This window comes from Schizosaccharomyces cryophilus, assembly GCF_000004155.1.
Source record: "Schizosaccharomyces cryophilus OY26 unplaced genomic scaffold supercont4.4, whole genome shotgun sequence".
NCBI classification, from domain to species: Eukaryota; Fungi; Ascomycota; class Schizosaccharomycetes; order Schizosaccharomycetales; family Schizosaccharomycetaceae; genus Schizosaccharomyces; species Schizosaccharomyces cryophilus.
In genome coordinates this window covers 165,254-181,825 of record NW_013185627.1, presented here as the reverse complement: position 1 = coordinate 181,825, position 16,572 = coordinate 165,254, and the positions used below count along the sequence as shown (strand labels likewise).

The following is a 16,572-nucleotide window of genomic DNA, read 5'->3' as shown; positions in this document are numbered from 1 at the left end:
CGTTATGAGAATGTAAATCGAGTGGAAGTAATAAGTACAATTACAAAATTGTCTATTGGAATTGGACGTGTTAGTACTACGTAGAGTAATAGTAATATGTCCAGGGATCTGATTAACTAAATGAAAACGACTAAGTGTCAATCTTATTTAGCCTGATCAGTCAAATCTTCCAATCTAAAGATTTCGACTGTCGACACACATATATATATTATTCTGTATATTTGCCATCGTGACTGGCTTCTCTAATTAATAGCAATAATCACGAATTGTAAATTTTAATCGGAGTTTCTGCATTCAAAGAGAAATTTGCATTTTGAAATTTTTGTTTACTTATTATCAAGCACAATTCTTTAAGCTTATGAATATTAACTGATATTAGCTAATATTCCATTCTTATAACGGATTGTTATATTATGAATGCTAACGAGGGACCCAATTATGACAAGTTTACGTCGTTATTCGCATTCAGGCACGAAAAGTATCGAGAGGAAGTACAGATTTAAAATTAACAGGAATAGAATAGCAGTTGAATCGAAAATGCCTGCTCATCCTCGAATAAAATAAATTAATACTTCCTAGTTAGCTCTTTATAAAGAAAAATTTCCAGTAGATTTCGTTGGTGAGCGAAACAACTTGCTGATGGATACATCTCAAATCCTCAAACAGGCGAATGGAAACGTTTCTATGAAAGTAAATGAAATTAGAAAGAAAACCTACTCAACAGAATAATAATCTAGCTCTAATTCCATCCACTAATTTACTCCATAGTTTTTAGTCTGATTTCTTGGCAGACAAGAAGATATTTAATTCCTATTAGGATATAATAATAACGATAATAAGATATTTCTTGAATTACTGGTTCTGGGTAGTGAGCAGAAATTGAAATGAGACTACGATCCATTTTCTTCCATTCTTTCTTCTATTTATTTCTTTTCGTTGTGAAGATATATATTCTAGTAAAGCAATTCCTTTCTTCAGTGGATTCAATTGCTTATTTAATTAAACCTTGGATTATATAATCTTAAAGTAAAGGTTATTAAAAAAAAGAAATCAACAACTTGTAGCACCCTTTCGTTCATCTTTGTGGATCATTACCCTGATTTTCCTTCGGTTCTTGCTAATTGAAAAGAGAAAAGGCTCTTTTCCGTTCAAGTTGCTATTTTTTGTACCCAGAAACATAGAAATGGAGCAAACCGAAGGTGCGCCATCCACGTCGACAGTTGAAGAACAACGTCAAGAAATAGAACGGTTGAAACAATTGACTGGCGCCGAAGAAGTTAAGGTTGAAGGATCATTAGCTAATAAACGAAAGCGCGGCCAATTCTACGACCAGTCGGAAATCACCAAAGATTACATTGAATATGATTTCTCCAAGATAGAAGACACCAAGGGTGGTTACTTAGTAGAAGAGAAGAAACAAGAAACAGACCTTCGTGAAAAACCAGCGGAGCGAGAGCTTCGTGAACAACAGGAACGACAGAAAGCTTTACGAAAAGCCCCTTTAAATTTAGATCCGGAAACAGCACCTAAATGTGACGAATGTGCCTCTATTGAGCTGGACTCACGTTATTTGGATGTATTTGGGTGTAAAGTCTGTCATGTTTGTCGTGAAAAATATCCAGATAAGTATTCCTTACTCACGAAAACTGAATGTAAACAAGATTATTTATTGACGGATCCGGAATTGCGAGACGCAGAAGTATTACCGCATCTGTTAAAGGCAAATCCACACCAACAGGGATGGTCGAACATGATGCTTTATCTCCGTTTACAGGTGGAAGAATTTGCAAAAAATAAATGGGGGTCTTTAGAAGAACTGGATCAAGAATTTGGACGAAGAGAAGTCCAAAAACAAGAACAAAAGGAAAAAAAATTTGAAAAGCAATTACTTGAACTACGAAAGAAAACGAAAACCAGCAATTATAGTAGAATGAGCATCCGTGAAAGAAAAAAGCATAAACATTCTTATGACGAAGTTTTTGAAAGACCTGATCAACCAGGAATTATTGTTCAGCGATGTGAATGTGGTCTTGAGATAGAACAGCTGGAAATTTGATCAAAAGATTTCTTTTTCTTTTCCTTATAATAAAAACGAAAAACAGGGAATCGGTTATGACAGGAATGGGACTGAAGGATAATCATTTATTTATTTGTTTAGATAAATTTAAATTAGTTTGAATCAGATCATTATAATATTCATGTGGATAGATGGTTAATGACTTGAGAAAATCAATCATACCGGTCAAGCGCTTTCGACCTCATAGAAGAGAGACGAGAATATCCATTCCCTTAGCTTCCTATATTTTTTTTGAATTTTTGAACTCTCCATCGAGCATTGACTGTTTAAACCAATGTACAAAGTAACAATGTTAGGACGATGGCTGACGACTAGTTAGTAAATAGTAAATAAATAAACGGATCTCCTAGAAACATGCTAAGGGTTACCTGTTCCTTGAATAAATTTCATCGATGATGCAGGACGAACGTACATCGTGTTTTAACCTCCCGAAGAGCTATTCTTGTATCGATTGACGATTGGAATGCGTACGTATGGAATGGATAGAAGTCATCCTTGGCCAAAGTTGACCCTACATTTTTTACGGAAACAAAACCTTGATATGATCTGTTTATAATTGGCATATCATCTGCTGACAGAAAAATGAAATCCAAGTCATTCGCACTGGTGAAAGCTTTCACCAATCTTTTTATTTTATTATCTTTGCACAGAAAAAAGCTGCATAGCTGCATAAATTCAATTATAAAGAAATACTCTACAATATTCATTATTCTAGCTCTATATCCTTTGAAAACGAATATTCCCTTTTCATTCACATGTCAACAGACAAACAACATCGTCACCTAAACATACATTCCTTGGCAAGCAAGTTGTCCACATTCAACAGAAAGCAAAAGCACTACAATTTGATTCAGGAATTGTGATAGAAACTTCAGGAGGCTTTATTTCTGGAAAGAACTAAATGTGTTACCCACCGGACGTATGAATAGAGCTGAATATTACGCGTAAGGATCAAAAATTACGCGTTCACGCTGAAACTAACTTCATTTGACGCAGCTTCCAATTGTTATATTAATTTTCTTATAAAGGCAATTAGATATGGAAAAGAGAGTACCACATACCAATGCTAAAGACGGATTACAAAGAAGTTTTTCAGAATCCACAGTTTGGGACTTTTTAGACGCGACTGTGGATCGACATTTCAGGGAAAAGCGTCCTTTGATGGATGGTAAAGTTACTAGACAATTGCACAAGAGGAAGAAGGAATTTGATGATTTTCCGAGAAGAAATGAGAATGCGGAAACCAATCATGTCCTTCGACCAGAATTACCAAAAGCAATACAAATTTCAGAAACCCCTAAAGCATCGAATGGTTTAAGCCGATCTCAAAGTGGAACCCTCGGAATGGACTCTGGCGGTTCTGCTACGAGTATTACCTATCGCGAACAACGTTCGTATGTCACAGAAACCAACAGTACAGGAGATGAACAGGGTATATACTCAGCAGATTACCATAATGAAGCTACGGATGTAGATGAATCCGAGGATGAAGATACTCAAATGAAAAGCATTCATGAACTTCGGTTTGCAGGTGAAAAACAGAGAATCATGGACGAAATAGAATACTTAATAGATGGAATATCTTCTAAAAGCAACTCGGCAAACTCAAGATACAACAGCTTTATGGAAATTTGTGAACAAATATACCAGCGCATGTTTCGAACCTGTTTAAAGTCTTCACAGGATTTGCAACAGCGCATATTTTCAGAAGTTTTACCCGAAGATAAGTTACAAACAATCTTACAAATATATATTTTTTCCTCCATGGCAGATGAAAATGATTTTGTTCAATCTCTCTTGGAAAACTGCTCCAAAGACATCTCCAAACTGTTCCGTTCAGCCATAACCGAACACGATCAACGGCCAATTCGAGCGCTAATTGGAACTTATTCCAAGACTATTCAATCATCATTTCAAGAATTATTTAATTATCCATCCCCACTGACAAAAGAATTCAGTAATGAGCCTTTACTTTCCTGTAATTTATTATCGTTGGTTGCTATCGCATTGATGAAGGCTTGTGATGGTCCTTTTAGCGGTCATGACCTTTTTCTCTACTTATTGAAGCTAGAAGTAGAACATGCTATAACATTTCTTTTGGAAAACGGAACTCAACAAACGTTTTTGCTCTTTTCTATCGCGGCTACCCTTGATAAAGCTGAGACTTATACTTGGGATGATGATGTTTTAGAAAAACTTTATGATCTTTTGTCCTTCCTCTTGAAAAATTTACTTAAAGACAGTGAACAAATGAGGAACATGGAAACAGGCGATTCAATGCATTTTCTTATGATTGCTTGTTGCGAGAAACTACTTCGAACCTTGATTCGTTCAGTCAATTCAGACAGCTCTTCTGTTTCCACTCTTTGTAACTCCGAGCTTCCAAAGAAGCTCTTTGAGGTATTAAACAATTCCGTCTTTGTCAAGAGCAGGTCCACCGAAGAACTTGTTATGATGAGTTTAGGTCTTTTGCTAGAAATAAGTGAAGAATCTGAACAGTTTGTCAAAACTCTTCCAAATTTCCAAGGTAATACGCATGAATGTTCTAATTGTTTGTTAACTTTTATATTAGTGAATACAACTCAAACTATGTTAGACGTCTTGCTTCAGTTTTACAAAGAACAGGTAAGCTAAACAGCTGACAAATTTTAACGGCTGAGAGTTCTAATTATTATCGCTTATAGAAGCCAAAAGTTGAATTAAGCGGATATGCTGCTATGCTTTTAATTCATTGTATTGTTGCTGATCCACGAGCATTTGATCAAATCGTACCCATGGCACCTCAGTTAAAAACAACTCTCATCGAATTCAAACAGTTTCATATAAATTTAAAAGAAGAGTTAATGTTATTTGGTACACAAGGTCTTGCTATAGTTTCTATAGTTGATGATACCTTAGAGTCTCTCGAGAAGACCTTAACGTAACCGATGCCCTTGGATAGAGTTCAGACTTAACTACTACGTGTTTAGTTTTCAGTTGATCGATTCTCTCGTATAACACATTCATTTCAGCTCTAATTCACGAATTTTTTATAAGTTTTTCAAATAATTTTCTCATTTACTATGGCTCCTGTAAAATCGAGAAGAATCGCCGTTCTGGGAAGCCGTTCGGTTGGTAAATCAAGGTAAGTCATTGTGGTCGATTCACCCATATCTATTCAAAATTAACTTTTATAAAAAAGTCTTACTGTTCAATATGTGGAGAACCATTTCGTGGAATCCTACTATCCCACTATCGAAAATACGTTCAGTAAAAACATTAAGTATAAGGGACAGGAGTTCGCTACTGAGATAATTGACACCGCTGGACAAGACGAATATAGCATATTGAATTCGAAACATTCAATCGGAATACATGGTTACGTTCTTGTCTATAGCATAACCAGCAAGTCTTCTTTTGAGATGGTCAAAATTGTCCGCGATAAAATATTAAACCATACTGTACGTCCTCCTCATTTTCATTACATGTTTCCAAGTTACTAATTTTTTATTGAAATAGGGCACAGAATGGGTTCCTATCGTAGTTGTCGGTAACAAAAGCGATTTGCACATGCAACGTACCGTTTCCGCTGAAGAAGGCAAGCAGTTAGCCAGCGAATGGAAATGTGCTTGGACAGAAGCCTCTGCTCGCCATAATGAAAACGTTGCTCGTGCTTTTGAGCTTATTATTAGCGAAATCGAAAAGCAGGCCAATCCTTCCCCTCCTGGAGACGGAAAGGGTTGTGTTATTGCTTAATGTTGGATACTGGTTCTCTTTAACATATATGAATTTGATAATGATTCTATTCTTAATAACCAATAGCATATATATATATATTGATTCGTAAAAGCTCCTACTTGCTTTTTTTAATTCCAATATCACTACATTGTTTTTTTCTTTCAACTTCTTCTATCCACTCTTAGATACAGTGACATTTCAATCTTTGAGAAAGAATAATATAAAGTCGTTCATTCCGTTTCTTTTCTCTAAACATAACGGTACCCTTAAGTATCCTTTCGCAGTTTAAAACTCAAAATATCATTTTTTCCAGCAATAATGGGATCAGATTCTCCCACGTTTCCATTCATTCCAATAATAGACATGGCCTCACCTCCTATAACTATTTGAGCCACTTGCCCAGCAGTAGTCCCTTGTTTTACCAAAACACAATCCTTAAAGACACCATCATTAGGATTATTGGAAAAGTTATGAATATTCTTAACAGGATAAACTGGTACCAAGTCTAATAATTCAATGGCTCTAGCCAATACATTACATACACCAGTCGATCCATGTCGAAATAAGACCATGTCTTGAATGTCTGTAATTTTTGTACGAAGACTCTCACTCAAGGGTTTCAACCCAGAATCTGGGAACTCTTCTATTGTATCAACAAACTCTGAGCCCTCTTCGTAATTTACAAAACCTTGTTTAGCAAGCCTTCTTAAAAACACCTCAGAAACAGCAGAGGCCAAGACTAGCCGATTGGGGTCCTCACGTCTTGCAATTTTTGAAATATTAGCATCTGAATCAGGATGATCAATTTTGTTTAAAGCAATAACGGTTGGAAATTTGATGTCAACAAAACGGCCGACAATACGATCTAATGTTGCTTCATCCCAGCTTTCTAATGGAGCATTCAAATGAAGAGAATCTAGTACTTTTGCTGTAATAGTCGGGTTACTTCCATAACCCGAAAACTGAGACTGTAAGGTATGAACTGGGTTGGCTTTTGAGGCTATATGACGACGACGAGTATTTGGCCATTTTTCCTTGAGGTTCGTGCCAATCCAAGCAGTCATTTCGTTGTACAGCCACTCAATATCTACGGAAGGATCATACCCACGACAAGCCTTACCTTCTGCATCAGTTGTTCCTGAAACATCCACTACATGCACCAACGCATTTGCATGTCTTAGATCATCCAAAAACTTATTTCCTAAACCTTTTCCAGTATGTGCTCCAGGGATTAAACCAGCAACATCCAGCAGCTGAATGGGAATTGAACGTTTGCCGTTTTTACAGCCGCCATAAATAGGTCTACATTGATCTACTAATCCGAAACGAGAACAAGCACAGTTTACTTGCGCATAACCAATAGCCCGATTTGGCTCAATAGTCGTGAAAGTAAAGTTTCCTGTTTTTGCAGTGGCATCAGTCAATGCATTCAACATTGTTGACTTTCCACTGGACGGTTTACCAACAAAACCAATTAAAATATCTCTTCCCATTATAAATAGAAGCCAGCAAAAAATGTTTGATTATTTTTTGGAGTACTTTGGCGGTTTATGGCTCTTATTCAATTTTCGCCCTTAATGCAGTAGTAGAAGGATATACTCAGAAGTCAACTATAGCTGGAGTTAATTTTAAGAACACTTCAATGATTAAAATCTTTTTTTTTATATTTAACATAAATAAGAAACAATTTAGTACATAAAGGAAAATACTGCAGACCAATTCCTTTCACTTCTGCTTCTTGAAAAGATCTTCTAAGGGAAAATTTGTTTTAGCACGAGTAGCAAAACAGAATGAGGCAAAAATAAAAGGATGCTAAATAGTAAGTAATTAGATAAACACGACGCTTGAAAGACTCTGTTTGCCCACTTAGTATAAGTAAACGTAAACGATATCGAATGTCTATTTATTAGATATTTGTGCTCTATAAACAATGGTCATAATCTAAAGAAATAGAGAAATGACGAAGGATATAGCGAAACATGTAAAAAGGGCTGAGAAAAGATAGAGAATTTCAAGACGTGATTTAAGGCGAACAGTGGTATTCAACTGTCTCGAACCAGGAAAGCTTCCATTTTTACGAAAATCCTCGATGAGCTGATCTTTTTCATACCAACGCTGGTATAACCACTTTGTAAAAAGTTTTTCCTCGGAAGGGATGTCGGAAATACGGAATCTACGAGCATGAACATGCATGCGACGAAGGCGAGCACCTTCAAAAAATAATTGCTTAAGAGAGAATGCATCCGCAGCAAACTTCTTAGGAGAAGGATCAGAAAAAGCAAATGTGTAATCATATAAGTAAGTCATGGAATCGCGTAATTGACTAATACTAAAGAACAAACCACGAACACGTGGAAGCATTAGATTTTTAGGCATGTCAACGCCGGCTTTATCAGCAAAAACCTTGCTGCGTTCCCAAGTCCCTTGAACAAGGTTGGTTCCCTCAGGAAACATTAACAAGCTGGCAGGCTCAGGAACATGATGAATAAAGTTGAATTTACGCTCCATCGTAGAAGCATCCTTATCCCATTTCCTGGAAAGGAAGATAAACCGGTACAATTGCATACCCCAACCTATGATGGGGATCCACTTTAAGGAGTCCTTTAAGACAATATAAATATGACCATGTAGTTTTGCAGTGTACGCTAACCACCAGATGTACATCCAATCCGAGTAAAGTTGATGGTTAGCCATTACAATATTGCGTTCCGAAGCAATTGTTTCCAAGCAACCATTCCGATCTAAGTAAAAGAGGTTCCGCAGGTCGGAGTCATATGTCAAGGTTACGGGAGTAGGACTAAAAGATTGAATAAGGAAGATAAACAAGATACCTGCAAGTCCTTTTGTGAAAGAAACATACTTATTGTATAAGTGCGTATTAATAAAATTGAGGGGTATTCCAATCACCTCTGAAATATAAATGCTGATTGTACCAACGGCGAAGCAGAGGATGAACAGATACTTTCTAATAGACGTTTTTAATGCCATATGGAGATACGAATAAGTATGTAAATGAATGAAACAATGAGTCTATGTAGTGACAGTGAAAATTTCCAAAAATAGTAAGTGAAGCTCCTAGTTTTTTTTATAAATAAAAACCAAAGGCAATAGGGAGTATTGTTCTTGAAGTAGCTTTTCCGGTTTAATAACAGTGGCCACGAACGGAAGTTATAATAGTGGAAATATAATAATTCACCCCCTGAGCTTAATTAAAACGAACTAGGCAAGTTTCAGCAACAATTCTTCTTTAAAGGTGTTCTTTACCAAAGAATACTGTAAAGAAATCCTTTTGAGTGGAAGAATATGCTTAACGAAGTAAGAAACGCGATGAATTAACCAAGTGATAAATTAATGCTTTAGACAAAACGAGCGACAAGGTGAAGAAAAAAACAATTTGATATTATTTCACTATGGCTCAAAGATCCTTGTATTTCACCAATCTTTGAATAACGACTGGTTGGTGGATGGTTGGTGATAATACAGAGGGTTCAATAATAAGACGACAATGCATATACGATTCTAGCCTCTCTCTGGTTCAGGTTTCGACTTTGGTTTTTAGTTTTATTTAGTTTTATTTTCTTTCAAATTCAGTCGTTGTATACATCGGTTCAAATTAGCTGCACATTTTCCATAAGAAATTCTACAATTCTTTTGTTTACATATTATTAAATAGAATTCTTCCGAAGTGCTATTATATTCCACAAACGGATACTATATTGTATTAGCAAGGTCTTTATAATTGGACTCAAGAACCACGTCTTTTCAAAACATCGTGAATACAGAGTCATGTTTGGGTTTAATAATAGTACAGCGGCAAAAACATTTCGTATTCGCAAACCAGAGACTGGAACCAAGCATTACCAACTGCGGCAATATGCGGAAGCAACTTTGGGATCGGGATCCCTGATGGAAGCAGTGAAGCTTCCCAAAGGAGAAGATGTAAATGAATGGATTGCTATGAATAGTAAGTAAATTAGAGCTTCTGAAAAACGCTTGTAACCACGTTCAATACGATGATATGGAGACTGACGGGGCTAACTATTCAGCTATGGACTTTTATACCCAGATTAATATGCTTTATGGAACGATTACCGAGTTTTGTACAGAAAAAAGTTGTCCACAAATGAATGCGGGACCCAACTTTGAGTACTATTGGCAAGATGAGAAGGTATACGTGAAACCAACGAAAATGAATGCCCCAGATTATATTAATACACTCTTGGAATGGGCCCAAGAAAAGCTTGACAACAAACGGTTGTTCCCAACAGAAATTGGTGTCGAGTTTCCGCGCGAATTCAGGAAAATTGTCCAACAAGTATTTCGCCGACTTTTTCGAATTTATGCCCATATTTATTGCTCCCATTTTCATGTCATGGTTGCCTTAGAACTGGAAAGTTATTTGAATACATCATTCAAACATTTTGTGTTTTTTTGCAAAGAATTCGAGTATGGGTCTGCTTTTGTTTTTCCTTTCCACTAACTTAATCTAGTCTTTTAGATGGCAAGGAATATGCTCCTATGGAGGATTTAGTCGAAAGCATGATTTAAATTCTACCGTGGATAGAACAACTGCTCTTTCTGATTAATACACCTCGAAAATATCCACTTGTTTCCTCTATATTCGTCAGACTTTTTCATACGTTACATCAATTCAATGGATTGCTTGAATTACACGTTAATTATGATGGAACAAAGACTCAACTTATCTCTCCCTTTTCCCAAAACCCTCTTTGTCTTTTGTTTTCATACAATCTCTTTGTTGACTAACGCATTAAAACGTATTACGTTATTTTCTTAACCGGCTGGTATTACAAACATATACAGTATTTATTATTTCTTCCTTTGAAAAGCCTTGTTATTCTGCATCTATTTTACAGTGTAGTCTTTTCCTCAAGTAAGGACAAAAGAAACATGGCGGACCGTCGTAAAGCAACGATTCACGTAGGTAAGTTTTGTTAAATTGAGACAAGAGTGTGTTTTGCACACTTTTTCATTCTTCTAATGAACAAAAGTGTATCGTTTTGTTATACTTTACAGAAATATTCTTAACGGGATTGCTAACTTCAATACATTTAGGCAATCTTGCTCCGGGCGTGACAGAAAATGTCCTCTATAACGCTTTCATAGCATTTGGTGAAATTATAACGGTAGCACTGCATAATAAAGAAAAAGGTACGAAAGAGACACAATAGTACAGCGTCAGCTGATATATACCAGCGGATCGCTCCTTTGCATTTCTAGAGTTTGAAAGTCCCGAGGATGCAAAAGAGGCTATAGCCAACATGAACTATTCCGTCTTGTACGATCGTGTGATAAGAGTTTCACCGGCAAACTATGCATTATCTACCGAAGAAACCCCCGTTCCTGATTCAGGTATTTCTTTCTCTTCTTGATTTATTCTTTGTATCTAACGGTCTTTTGTAGCTATGATTAGTTCGTCCGTTACGCCTCCGTCTGTGTCCAACTCTTAGAATGATTATATGCATTTTCTGAACCTCATTATGTAAAATCCTCACTCATTCCGTTCTTTAAGTCGAATGGGATTGAACCCAGCGATTAACGTTTCTTTTTTTTCCAGTATCATACATGACTTTACTTTACCCTATCCAATAAATGCTTCCTTTACTCTATAATATATGTATTTCCATCGATTTCCCATTATTTACTCTTTGCTTTCCTGAATCTATTACTTTAGCGAGAAAGCAAGTCCTTCTTAAGTATATATTCCGCACTCCATCACGACATCCCTATACTTAGGGTAGGGTCTAAACCGTGACTGCTTTCTGTAAGTTATATAAGGGTGAACTTGGACTCTCTTATTCTCCATCTTTGTGCACGGGTATTACGCTTATCAGTGAGGAACTTTTCCTAGATGGCGTTATTGCTAGTTGAAAACTATTACCCTGACCGCTCCAACTCGTCGTAAGACGTTTTGGGAATATTTGGAAACCAATTATTTGCTATAATTCATATGTCCACGATGTGTGACTTTCGCAATAACTGGTTCCTTCCTTTTCTGTGTTATTATCCCCCATGTATGTGCTCTTGTGCTTGCATGTTGGAAGATTGTAGAATTAATCTCTTGGTTCATATGTAAATCTATTCACTATGATATTATAAAGACGGAAGTTTGTAGAAAGTCGTAGTTGCAAGTGCTAATTAGATGTTGATTAGAATGCTTTTTGATTCATCACTTTTGTATGTTTGTAATCATTGAAAGACGCAAGTATAATAGCAAGTACAGATTCAGACCCTTGTTTGCAAAATAGGGCGCGAACGTTTTAGCTAGTCTGACTCAAAATTTAGCGCTTGAGAAAAATCAGCAATAATATCATCGATATGCTCAATGCCCACAGAAACACGAATAAGGTCTTTTGTGACGCCAGCACTTAGTTGCTCGGAGTCATTCAACTGTAGGTGAGTGGTATAGGCAGGAGCAATAACTAAAGTCTTGGCATCCCCGACATTAGCAAGTTGACTAGCTAGTTTTAAAGAGTCTACGACTTTGCGACTCTGATCAGGGCCTCCCTTGGCACCAAAGCTAAGGACGGCACCGTAGCCATGCTTTAAGTATTTTTTGGCGAGATCGTGCGAAGGGTGTGAAGTTAGGCCAGGGTAGGAAACCCATTTAACGTTTGGATGGTTTTCCAAGTATTGTGCAAGGGCAAAAGCGTTTTGGACGTGGCGTTCCATACGTAAAGAGAGGGTCTCGAGTCCTTGAATCAAAAGAAAAGCAGCAAAAGGACTGGCATTACCACCGACATCACGAAGAGCTTGAGTTCGGACAGCAAAAGCATAGGCTGCGTTCCCAAAAGCTTCGACGAAACGTAATCCATGGTAACCGGGATGAGGCTCCACCAGTTCAGGAAAGCGTTTCGCATTTTTCTTCCAGTCAAATTTACCGCTATCAACGATGACACCTCCCATCGTCGTGCCATGACCGCCAATCCACTTCGTGGCCGAATGCACAACAATGTCTGCCCCGTAGTCGATAGGACGAATCAAATATCCACCACCGCCGAAGGTGTTGTCGACTACGAGAGGGACACCGGCTGTATGAGCAACCTCGGCAATCCGTTCAAAGTCGGGCACATTATACTTGGGGTTGCCAATAGACTCGACATAAATGGCTTTTGTTTTCTCATCAATTTGCGCCACCAGTTTATCAACATCATCACCCTCAATGATTTTTGTAGTGATACCAATGCGTGGAAAAGTGACTTTAAATAAATTAAAGGTCCCTCCATAAAGGTAAGAGGTAGAAATGATATTATCGCCATTTCCGGCCAAGGTCGTCAAAGCCATATAAGCAGCGGAGGTACCAGAACTCGTACACAATGCTGCAACTCCATGCTCTAAAGCAGCAATTCGTTTTTCAAAGACATCACAGGTAGGATTCATCATTCGGGAGTAGATGTATCCTGGCTCTTGTAAGCCAAACAAACGACCACCATGCTCACAGTCTCGAAACACATAGGATGTCGTGGCATAAATAGGCACAGCACGGGAGGTGGTCGTGTTATCTGGTTCTTGGCCAGCATGCAACTGAAGAGTTTCGAAATGATCACTGTCGAACACCATTTTAGTAGTCACCAAAACAATCCAAATATTCGAAAAGAGGGAATATATATATATATATAGTCTATATTTATTCTATATAATGTTTATGAAAATGATCCACGTATCAAAATCGTCCAAGAAAAACCCCGACAGAAATGATTGAAACCCTGCATGACCAGAAAGGTTCGATATTTATAGACAAAAACATTAGCTCAGATTCCTTCTCAATTTCAACATTTGTATTTGTCGTAATTTCAACAACGAATCCGCTAGCAACGAATCCGCTAGCGAGTAACTGTTGTGATTAGAGAACAACATCACATTTACACGGATATTGTTGCCTTTGGCTGATGCAATAGTAAACCCATGCGAATAGACCGTCTTTCGAGACTAAGGGAACTTAACCTTTAAGGAAAGGACTGTCAAATACAAAGTAAAAGTTGTTTTCCTACCTTCGTCTTTATTTGTCAGATATTTAAAAACCTGTTCTTTATGATCTTTCCTGATACCATTGCGACAATACGAGATGACATGAGACGACCATTATATCATTTATCTACTGTTATCAGATCAATGGAAACATGAGTTGTCGGTGATCAACACAGAAGAAAACGAGATGTGTTTTTCTGTATGCCTTTATGCCTTGTATAAAAACTAGTTAGTTTCTACCTCCTCTCTACTAGGACATTTTCATCTTGCTTTTCTCTTAGTCTCCCATCCATCATGTTCACTAAGCGAAGTAACGAAGATAAAGTAATGTGCTTTTTTTGTTTCAGGACCTAACTGTCGCTGTCACTATCACTGTCACTGTCATGATAGGTGTCTTGTTACTATCATACATATTACTATATAAATATCATAAGAATATTGTTGGACATTAGCAAACGTCATAAGACTAAAGGATGATATATTACAAATGGTAAACAAACAATTAAAAACGAAATACAGAAATCAAGATACGAGTGATCGGAGAATAAAGACTCGTATACAAAATATGTTCGAATAAAAAAATTTCCTGATTGACCTAATTGATTTGATTAACAAAACTATATATACTCATCAGTCACATTTTGTTTATATGCTATAATATCATAAATATACATAACAAGACAGCTCTTCTACAAAACCTCCAGTTAGGAAGATTTTGCTGGTCGAATTAATGAACGTGTTAATGATACTACATCTTAGTTCGTCAACCAGACGAGTCAAAAGTCCAATTATTAATTTCAACGTAGCTTAGCAGTACATAATAAACACCCAGTCCTTATTCCATTCAAAATACCGCTCATACTTTATAATAATATTCATGCTCCCACAAGAAGCAAGTAGGAACTTTTTGTGCGAACTTACCCAAGTCGTCTTGTTAAGCTAAGCAACCTGCAAAGCTGCATGCAAACACTTCCTGCGTATCCCAAGGAGAAAGGCACCGACCCTTTGGAGAACTAATATAGGTACCAACTATTTATACTCGGAGAGTTCTATTAAATTCATATCTGGATCTCGAAGATAAATGGACTCAATGCGTCCCTTAGCACCTGTACGTTCGACAGGACCTAACTCAATAGGTAAGTTACGTTCTCTCAAAATTTCAATGACATTTTGTAATGAAATGCTACAAATAAAACAAATGTCTGCGCTTCCAGGAGTTGGAAAACTAGCACGAGGTAAAATTGGGGATCCCTCTGCAATGTGAAGATTAATCTTTTGATTTCCAAAAGTAAGAGCTGTACGTCCATTCCCAAAAGATTCAAGACCCATTCCTAATCCTCTTACGTAAAAATCTCTACTTCTTTCGAGGTTGCGAACTGTCAATACGAAATGATCCACACGATCAATCATGGTAGTTGTATAGTAAACACAAATGATGATTAACAAAAGCGTGATTATATAAGTTCTGAATCAGTCAATATAATCAAAGCAAAACCTACTAAAAAGATCTGAGTGAGATAATCTAATTTCACGCTTTAAGTAAATAAATTTAAGCACCCTCGAGAGGAGGGTATTTTTCCTCCTGTCAGTGTACAGTAATTAATTACTTTTATCGACTAGATAATAATGTGGAACTTTCTGTTTACTCAAGACTAAATTAGTTACCTTAATCTATCATAGTTCATGGTCTCCTTAAAAAAAAGTCTTTTAATTTTCTCTAATCCCTATCTTTATATTTTTTTACTCTTTACTCTTTACTAGAGAGATCTTAACTCAAGCTAAGCTAACAGTATCAAAATTTGATGTTCCGTAATAGTAAGAATCAGTTCGTGGAGCATAAACAACAGAACCACCGAATTTATGAATTTTCTTCAAGCCCAAGCTAAAAAGTCTTCTAAAGAAACTCCTTGTACTACAATAGACATTGATGCGTGTAAAACACATATGTTTATTTTTAATATAACCATTAAGAAAGATATATTTTGATTAACTGCTCTTTACAGATTAAATTTGCGTCAACGACGTTTTACGCGATTTGCTCTCGTTTCTCTAAGTACTTGATGAATATTGTGGCCGTGGAAGTCTAAGCTTTTACCGAAGAGTTCTAAAAGATAATTTTAAAACGATCGCGGATAAAGTTTTCCTTATTTCATCTTCATGGTTATAGCGACATGCTTGATATCCTAAAAGTAGAATGGATGTCTTACTTTACTGTTAAGATTTTGAGTACTCTACTGTATAAGTGAACAGTTACAATGAATGCGCCTAATGAAATAGCTGGGTTCTTTTTTAGAACAAGTTCAATGGTACAAAAGGGCAGAAAAGCCTTCCTATAAAGATTTTCTCTTTAATGCCAATTTACGGGACATATTATAACTGTGATTGTATAAACTATTTTGGAAGTCTTCATCGTTTCGCGAATTCAAAAAATTTCCATCAAAATTCTGTTGTTTACAATTCGTCGCAAAAGTATTTTCTATATCTTTCCTACAATGGCCTTTAGATGACATATGTACACGAATTATTTGACTTCTCTCACACGGTATGTATGGAGAATGTAGAATAGTAATACCTTCAAGGCCAATTACTTAAGGATGGTGTTTTCATATGTCTTTCCCGTAATTTCTTATTTGCGTTTACCATTTGGATGGAATAAGCTGCTTTTTTTGGCGTTGCATTTATCCTACTTGTTGACTATTCTAATCTTATCAATTTGTCAGCTAACCTCTCGAAAGAATACCAGTGTTTTCGGTTCGCCCTAAGAGTTATGATACCTTTCTGTTCGCTAG

The 16,572-nt window shown here is 36.7% G+C and overlaps 10 protein-coding genes across 10 annotated transcripts; 5 read left to right on the top strand and 5 right to left on the bottom strand.

Moving 5' to 3' along the window:
• Positions 1–861: 861 nt before the first annotated feature.
• Positions 862–2,811, bottom strand: SPOG_02292 (uncharacterized protein). The gene is made up of 2 exons (XM_013168233.1): positions 2,446–2,811; positions 862–2,381 (listed from the first exon to the last, which is right to left on the bottom strand). Exon 1 carries the CDS (start codon positions 2,782–2,784, stop codon positions 2,464–2,466), a length of 321 nt encoding a protein of 106 aa, XP_013023687.1. The 5' UTR covers positions 2,785–2,811; the 3' UTR covers positions 862–2,381; positions 2,446–2,463.
• Positions 899–2,255, top strand: SPOG_02293 (XP-A family Rhp14). Its single transcript, XM_013168234.1, has one exon. The coding sequence runs from the start codon at positions 1,184–1,186 to the stop codon at positions 2,054–2,056; it is 873 nt and encodes a 290-aa protein (XP_013023688.1). The 5' UTR covers positions 899–1,183; the 3' UTR covers positions 2,057–2,255.
• Positions 2,812–2,841: 30 nt separating the features above from the next.
• Positions 2,842–5,028, top strand: SPOG_02291 (wings apart-like Wapl). The gene is made up of 4 exons (XM_013168232.1): positions 2,842–3,021; positions 3,074–4,604; positions 4,650–4,702; positions 4,762–5,028. The coding sequence occupies exons 2-4, from the start codon at positions 3,116–3,118 to the stop codon at positions 4,999–5,001; spliced, it is 1,782 nt and encodes a 593-aa protein (XP_013023686.1). The 5' UTR covers positions 2,842–3,021; positions 3,074–3,115; the 3' UTR covers positions 5,002–5,028.
• Positions 5,029–5,139: 111 nt separating this feature from the next.
• On the top strand, positions 5,140–5,812 carry SPOG_02290 (rheb GTPase Rhb1; the record flags this gene model as incomplete). The annotated part of the gene is made up of 3 exons (XM_013168231.1): positions 5,140–5,201; positions 5,259–5,517; positions 5,576–5,812. The coding sequence occupies 3 exons, from the start codon at positions 5,140–5,142 to the stop codon at positions 5,810–5,812; spliced, it is 558 nt and encodes a 185-aa protein (XP_013023685.1).
• A 72-nt stretch (positions 5,813–5,884) lies between these two features.
• Positions 5,885–7,371, bottom strand: SPOG_02289 (GTP binding protein). The gene has a single exon (XM_013168230.1). It carries the CDS (start codon positions 7,285–7,287, stop codon positions 6,061–6,063), a length of 1,227 nt encoding a protein of 408 aa, XP_013023684.1. The 5' UTR covers positions 7,288–7,371; the 3' UTR covers positions 5,885–6,060.
• SPOG_02288 (1-acylglycerol-3-phosphate acyltransferase) lies at positions 7,296–9,265 on the bottom strand. Its single transcript, XM_013168229.1, has one exon. It carries the CDS (start codon positions 8,780–8,782, stop codon positions 7,736–7,738), a length of 1,047 nt encoding a protein of 348 aa, XP_013023683.1. The 5' UTR covers positions 8,783–9,265; the 3' UTR covers positions 7,296–7,735.
• A 315-nt stretch (positions 9,266–9,580) lies between these two features.
• On the top strand, positions 9,581–10,342 carry SPOG_02287 (Sid2-Mob1 kinase complex regulatory subunit Mob1; the record flags this gene model as incomplete). Its single annotated transcript, XM_013168228.1, has 3 exons — positions 9,581–9,758; positions 9,841–10,240; positions 10,285–10,342. 3 exons carry the CDS (start codon positions 9,581–9,583, stop codon positions 10,340–10,342), a joined length of 636 nt encoding a protein of 211 aa, XP_013023682.1.
• Positions 10,343–10,705: 363 nt separating this feature from the next.
• Positions 10,706–11,265, top strand: SPOG_02286 (RNA-binding protein; the record flags this gene model as incomplete). Its single annotated transcript, XM_013168227.1, has 4 exons — positions 10,706–10,739; positions 10,871–10,966; positions 11,012–11,167; positions 11,219–11,265. The coding sequence occupies 4 exons, from the start codon at positions 10,706–10,708 to the stop codon at positions 11,263–11,265; spliced, it is 333 nt and encodes a 110-aa protein (XP_013023681.1).
• A 569-nt stretch (positions 11,266–11,834) lies between these two features.
• On the bottom strand, positions 11,835–14,111 carry SPOG_02285 (homocysteine synthase Met17). Its single transcript, XM_013168226.1, has one exon. It carries the CDS (start codon positions 13,373–13,375, stop codon positions 12,080–12,082), a length of 1,296 nt encoding a protein of 431 aa, XP_013023680.1. The 5' UTR covers positions 13,376–14,111; the 3' UTR covers positions 11,835–12,079.
• A 239-nt stretch (positions 14,112–14,350) lies between these two features.
• SPOG_02284 (pseudo ring cleavage dioxygenase) lies at positions 14,351–15,333 on the bottom strand. Its single transcript, XM_013168225.1, has one exon. The coding sequence runs from the start codon at positions 15,191–15,193 to the stop codon at positions 14,813–14,815; it is 381 nt and encodes a 126-aa protein (XP_013023679.1). The 5' UTR covers positions 15,194–15,333; the 3' UTR covers positions 14,351–14,812.
• Positions 15,334–16,572: the final 1,239 nt, after the last annotated feature.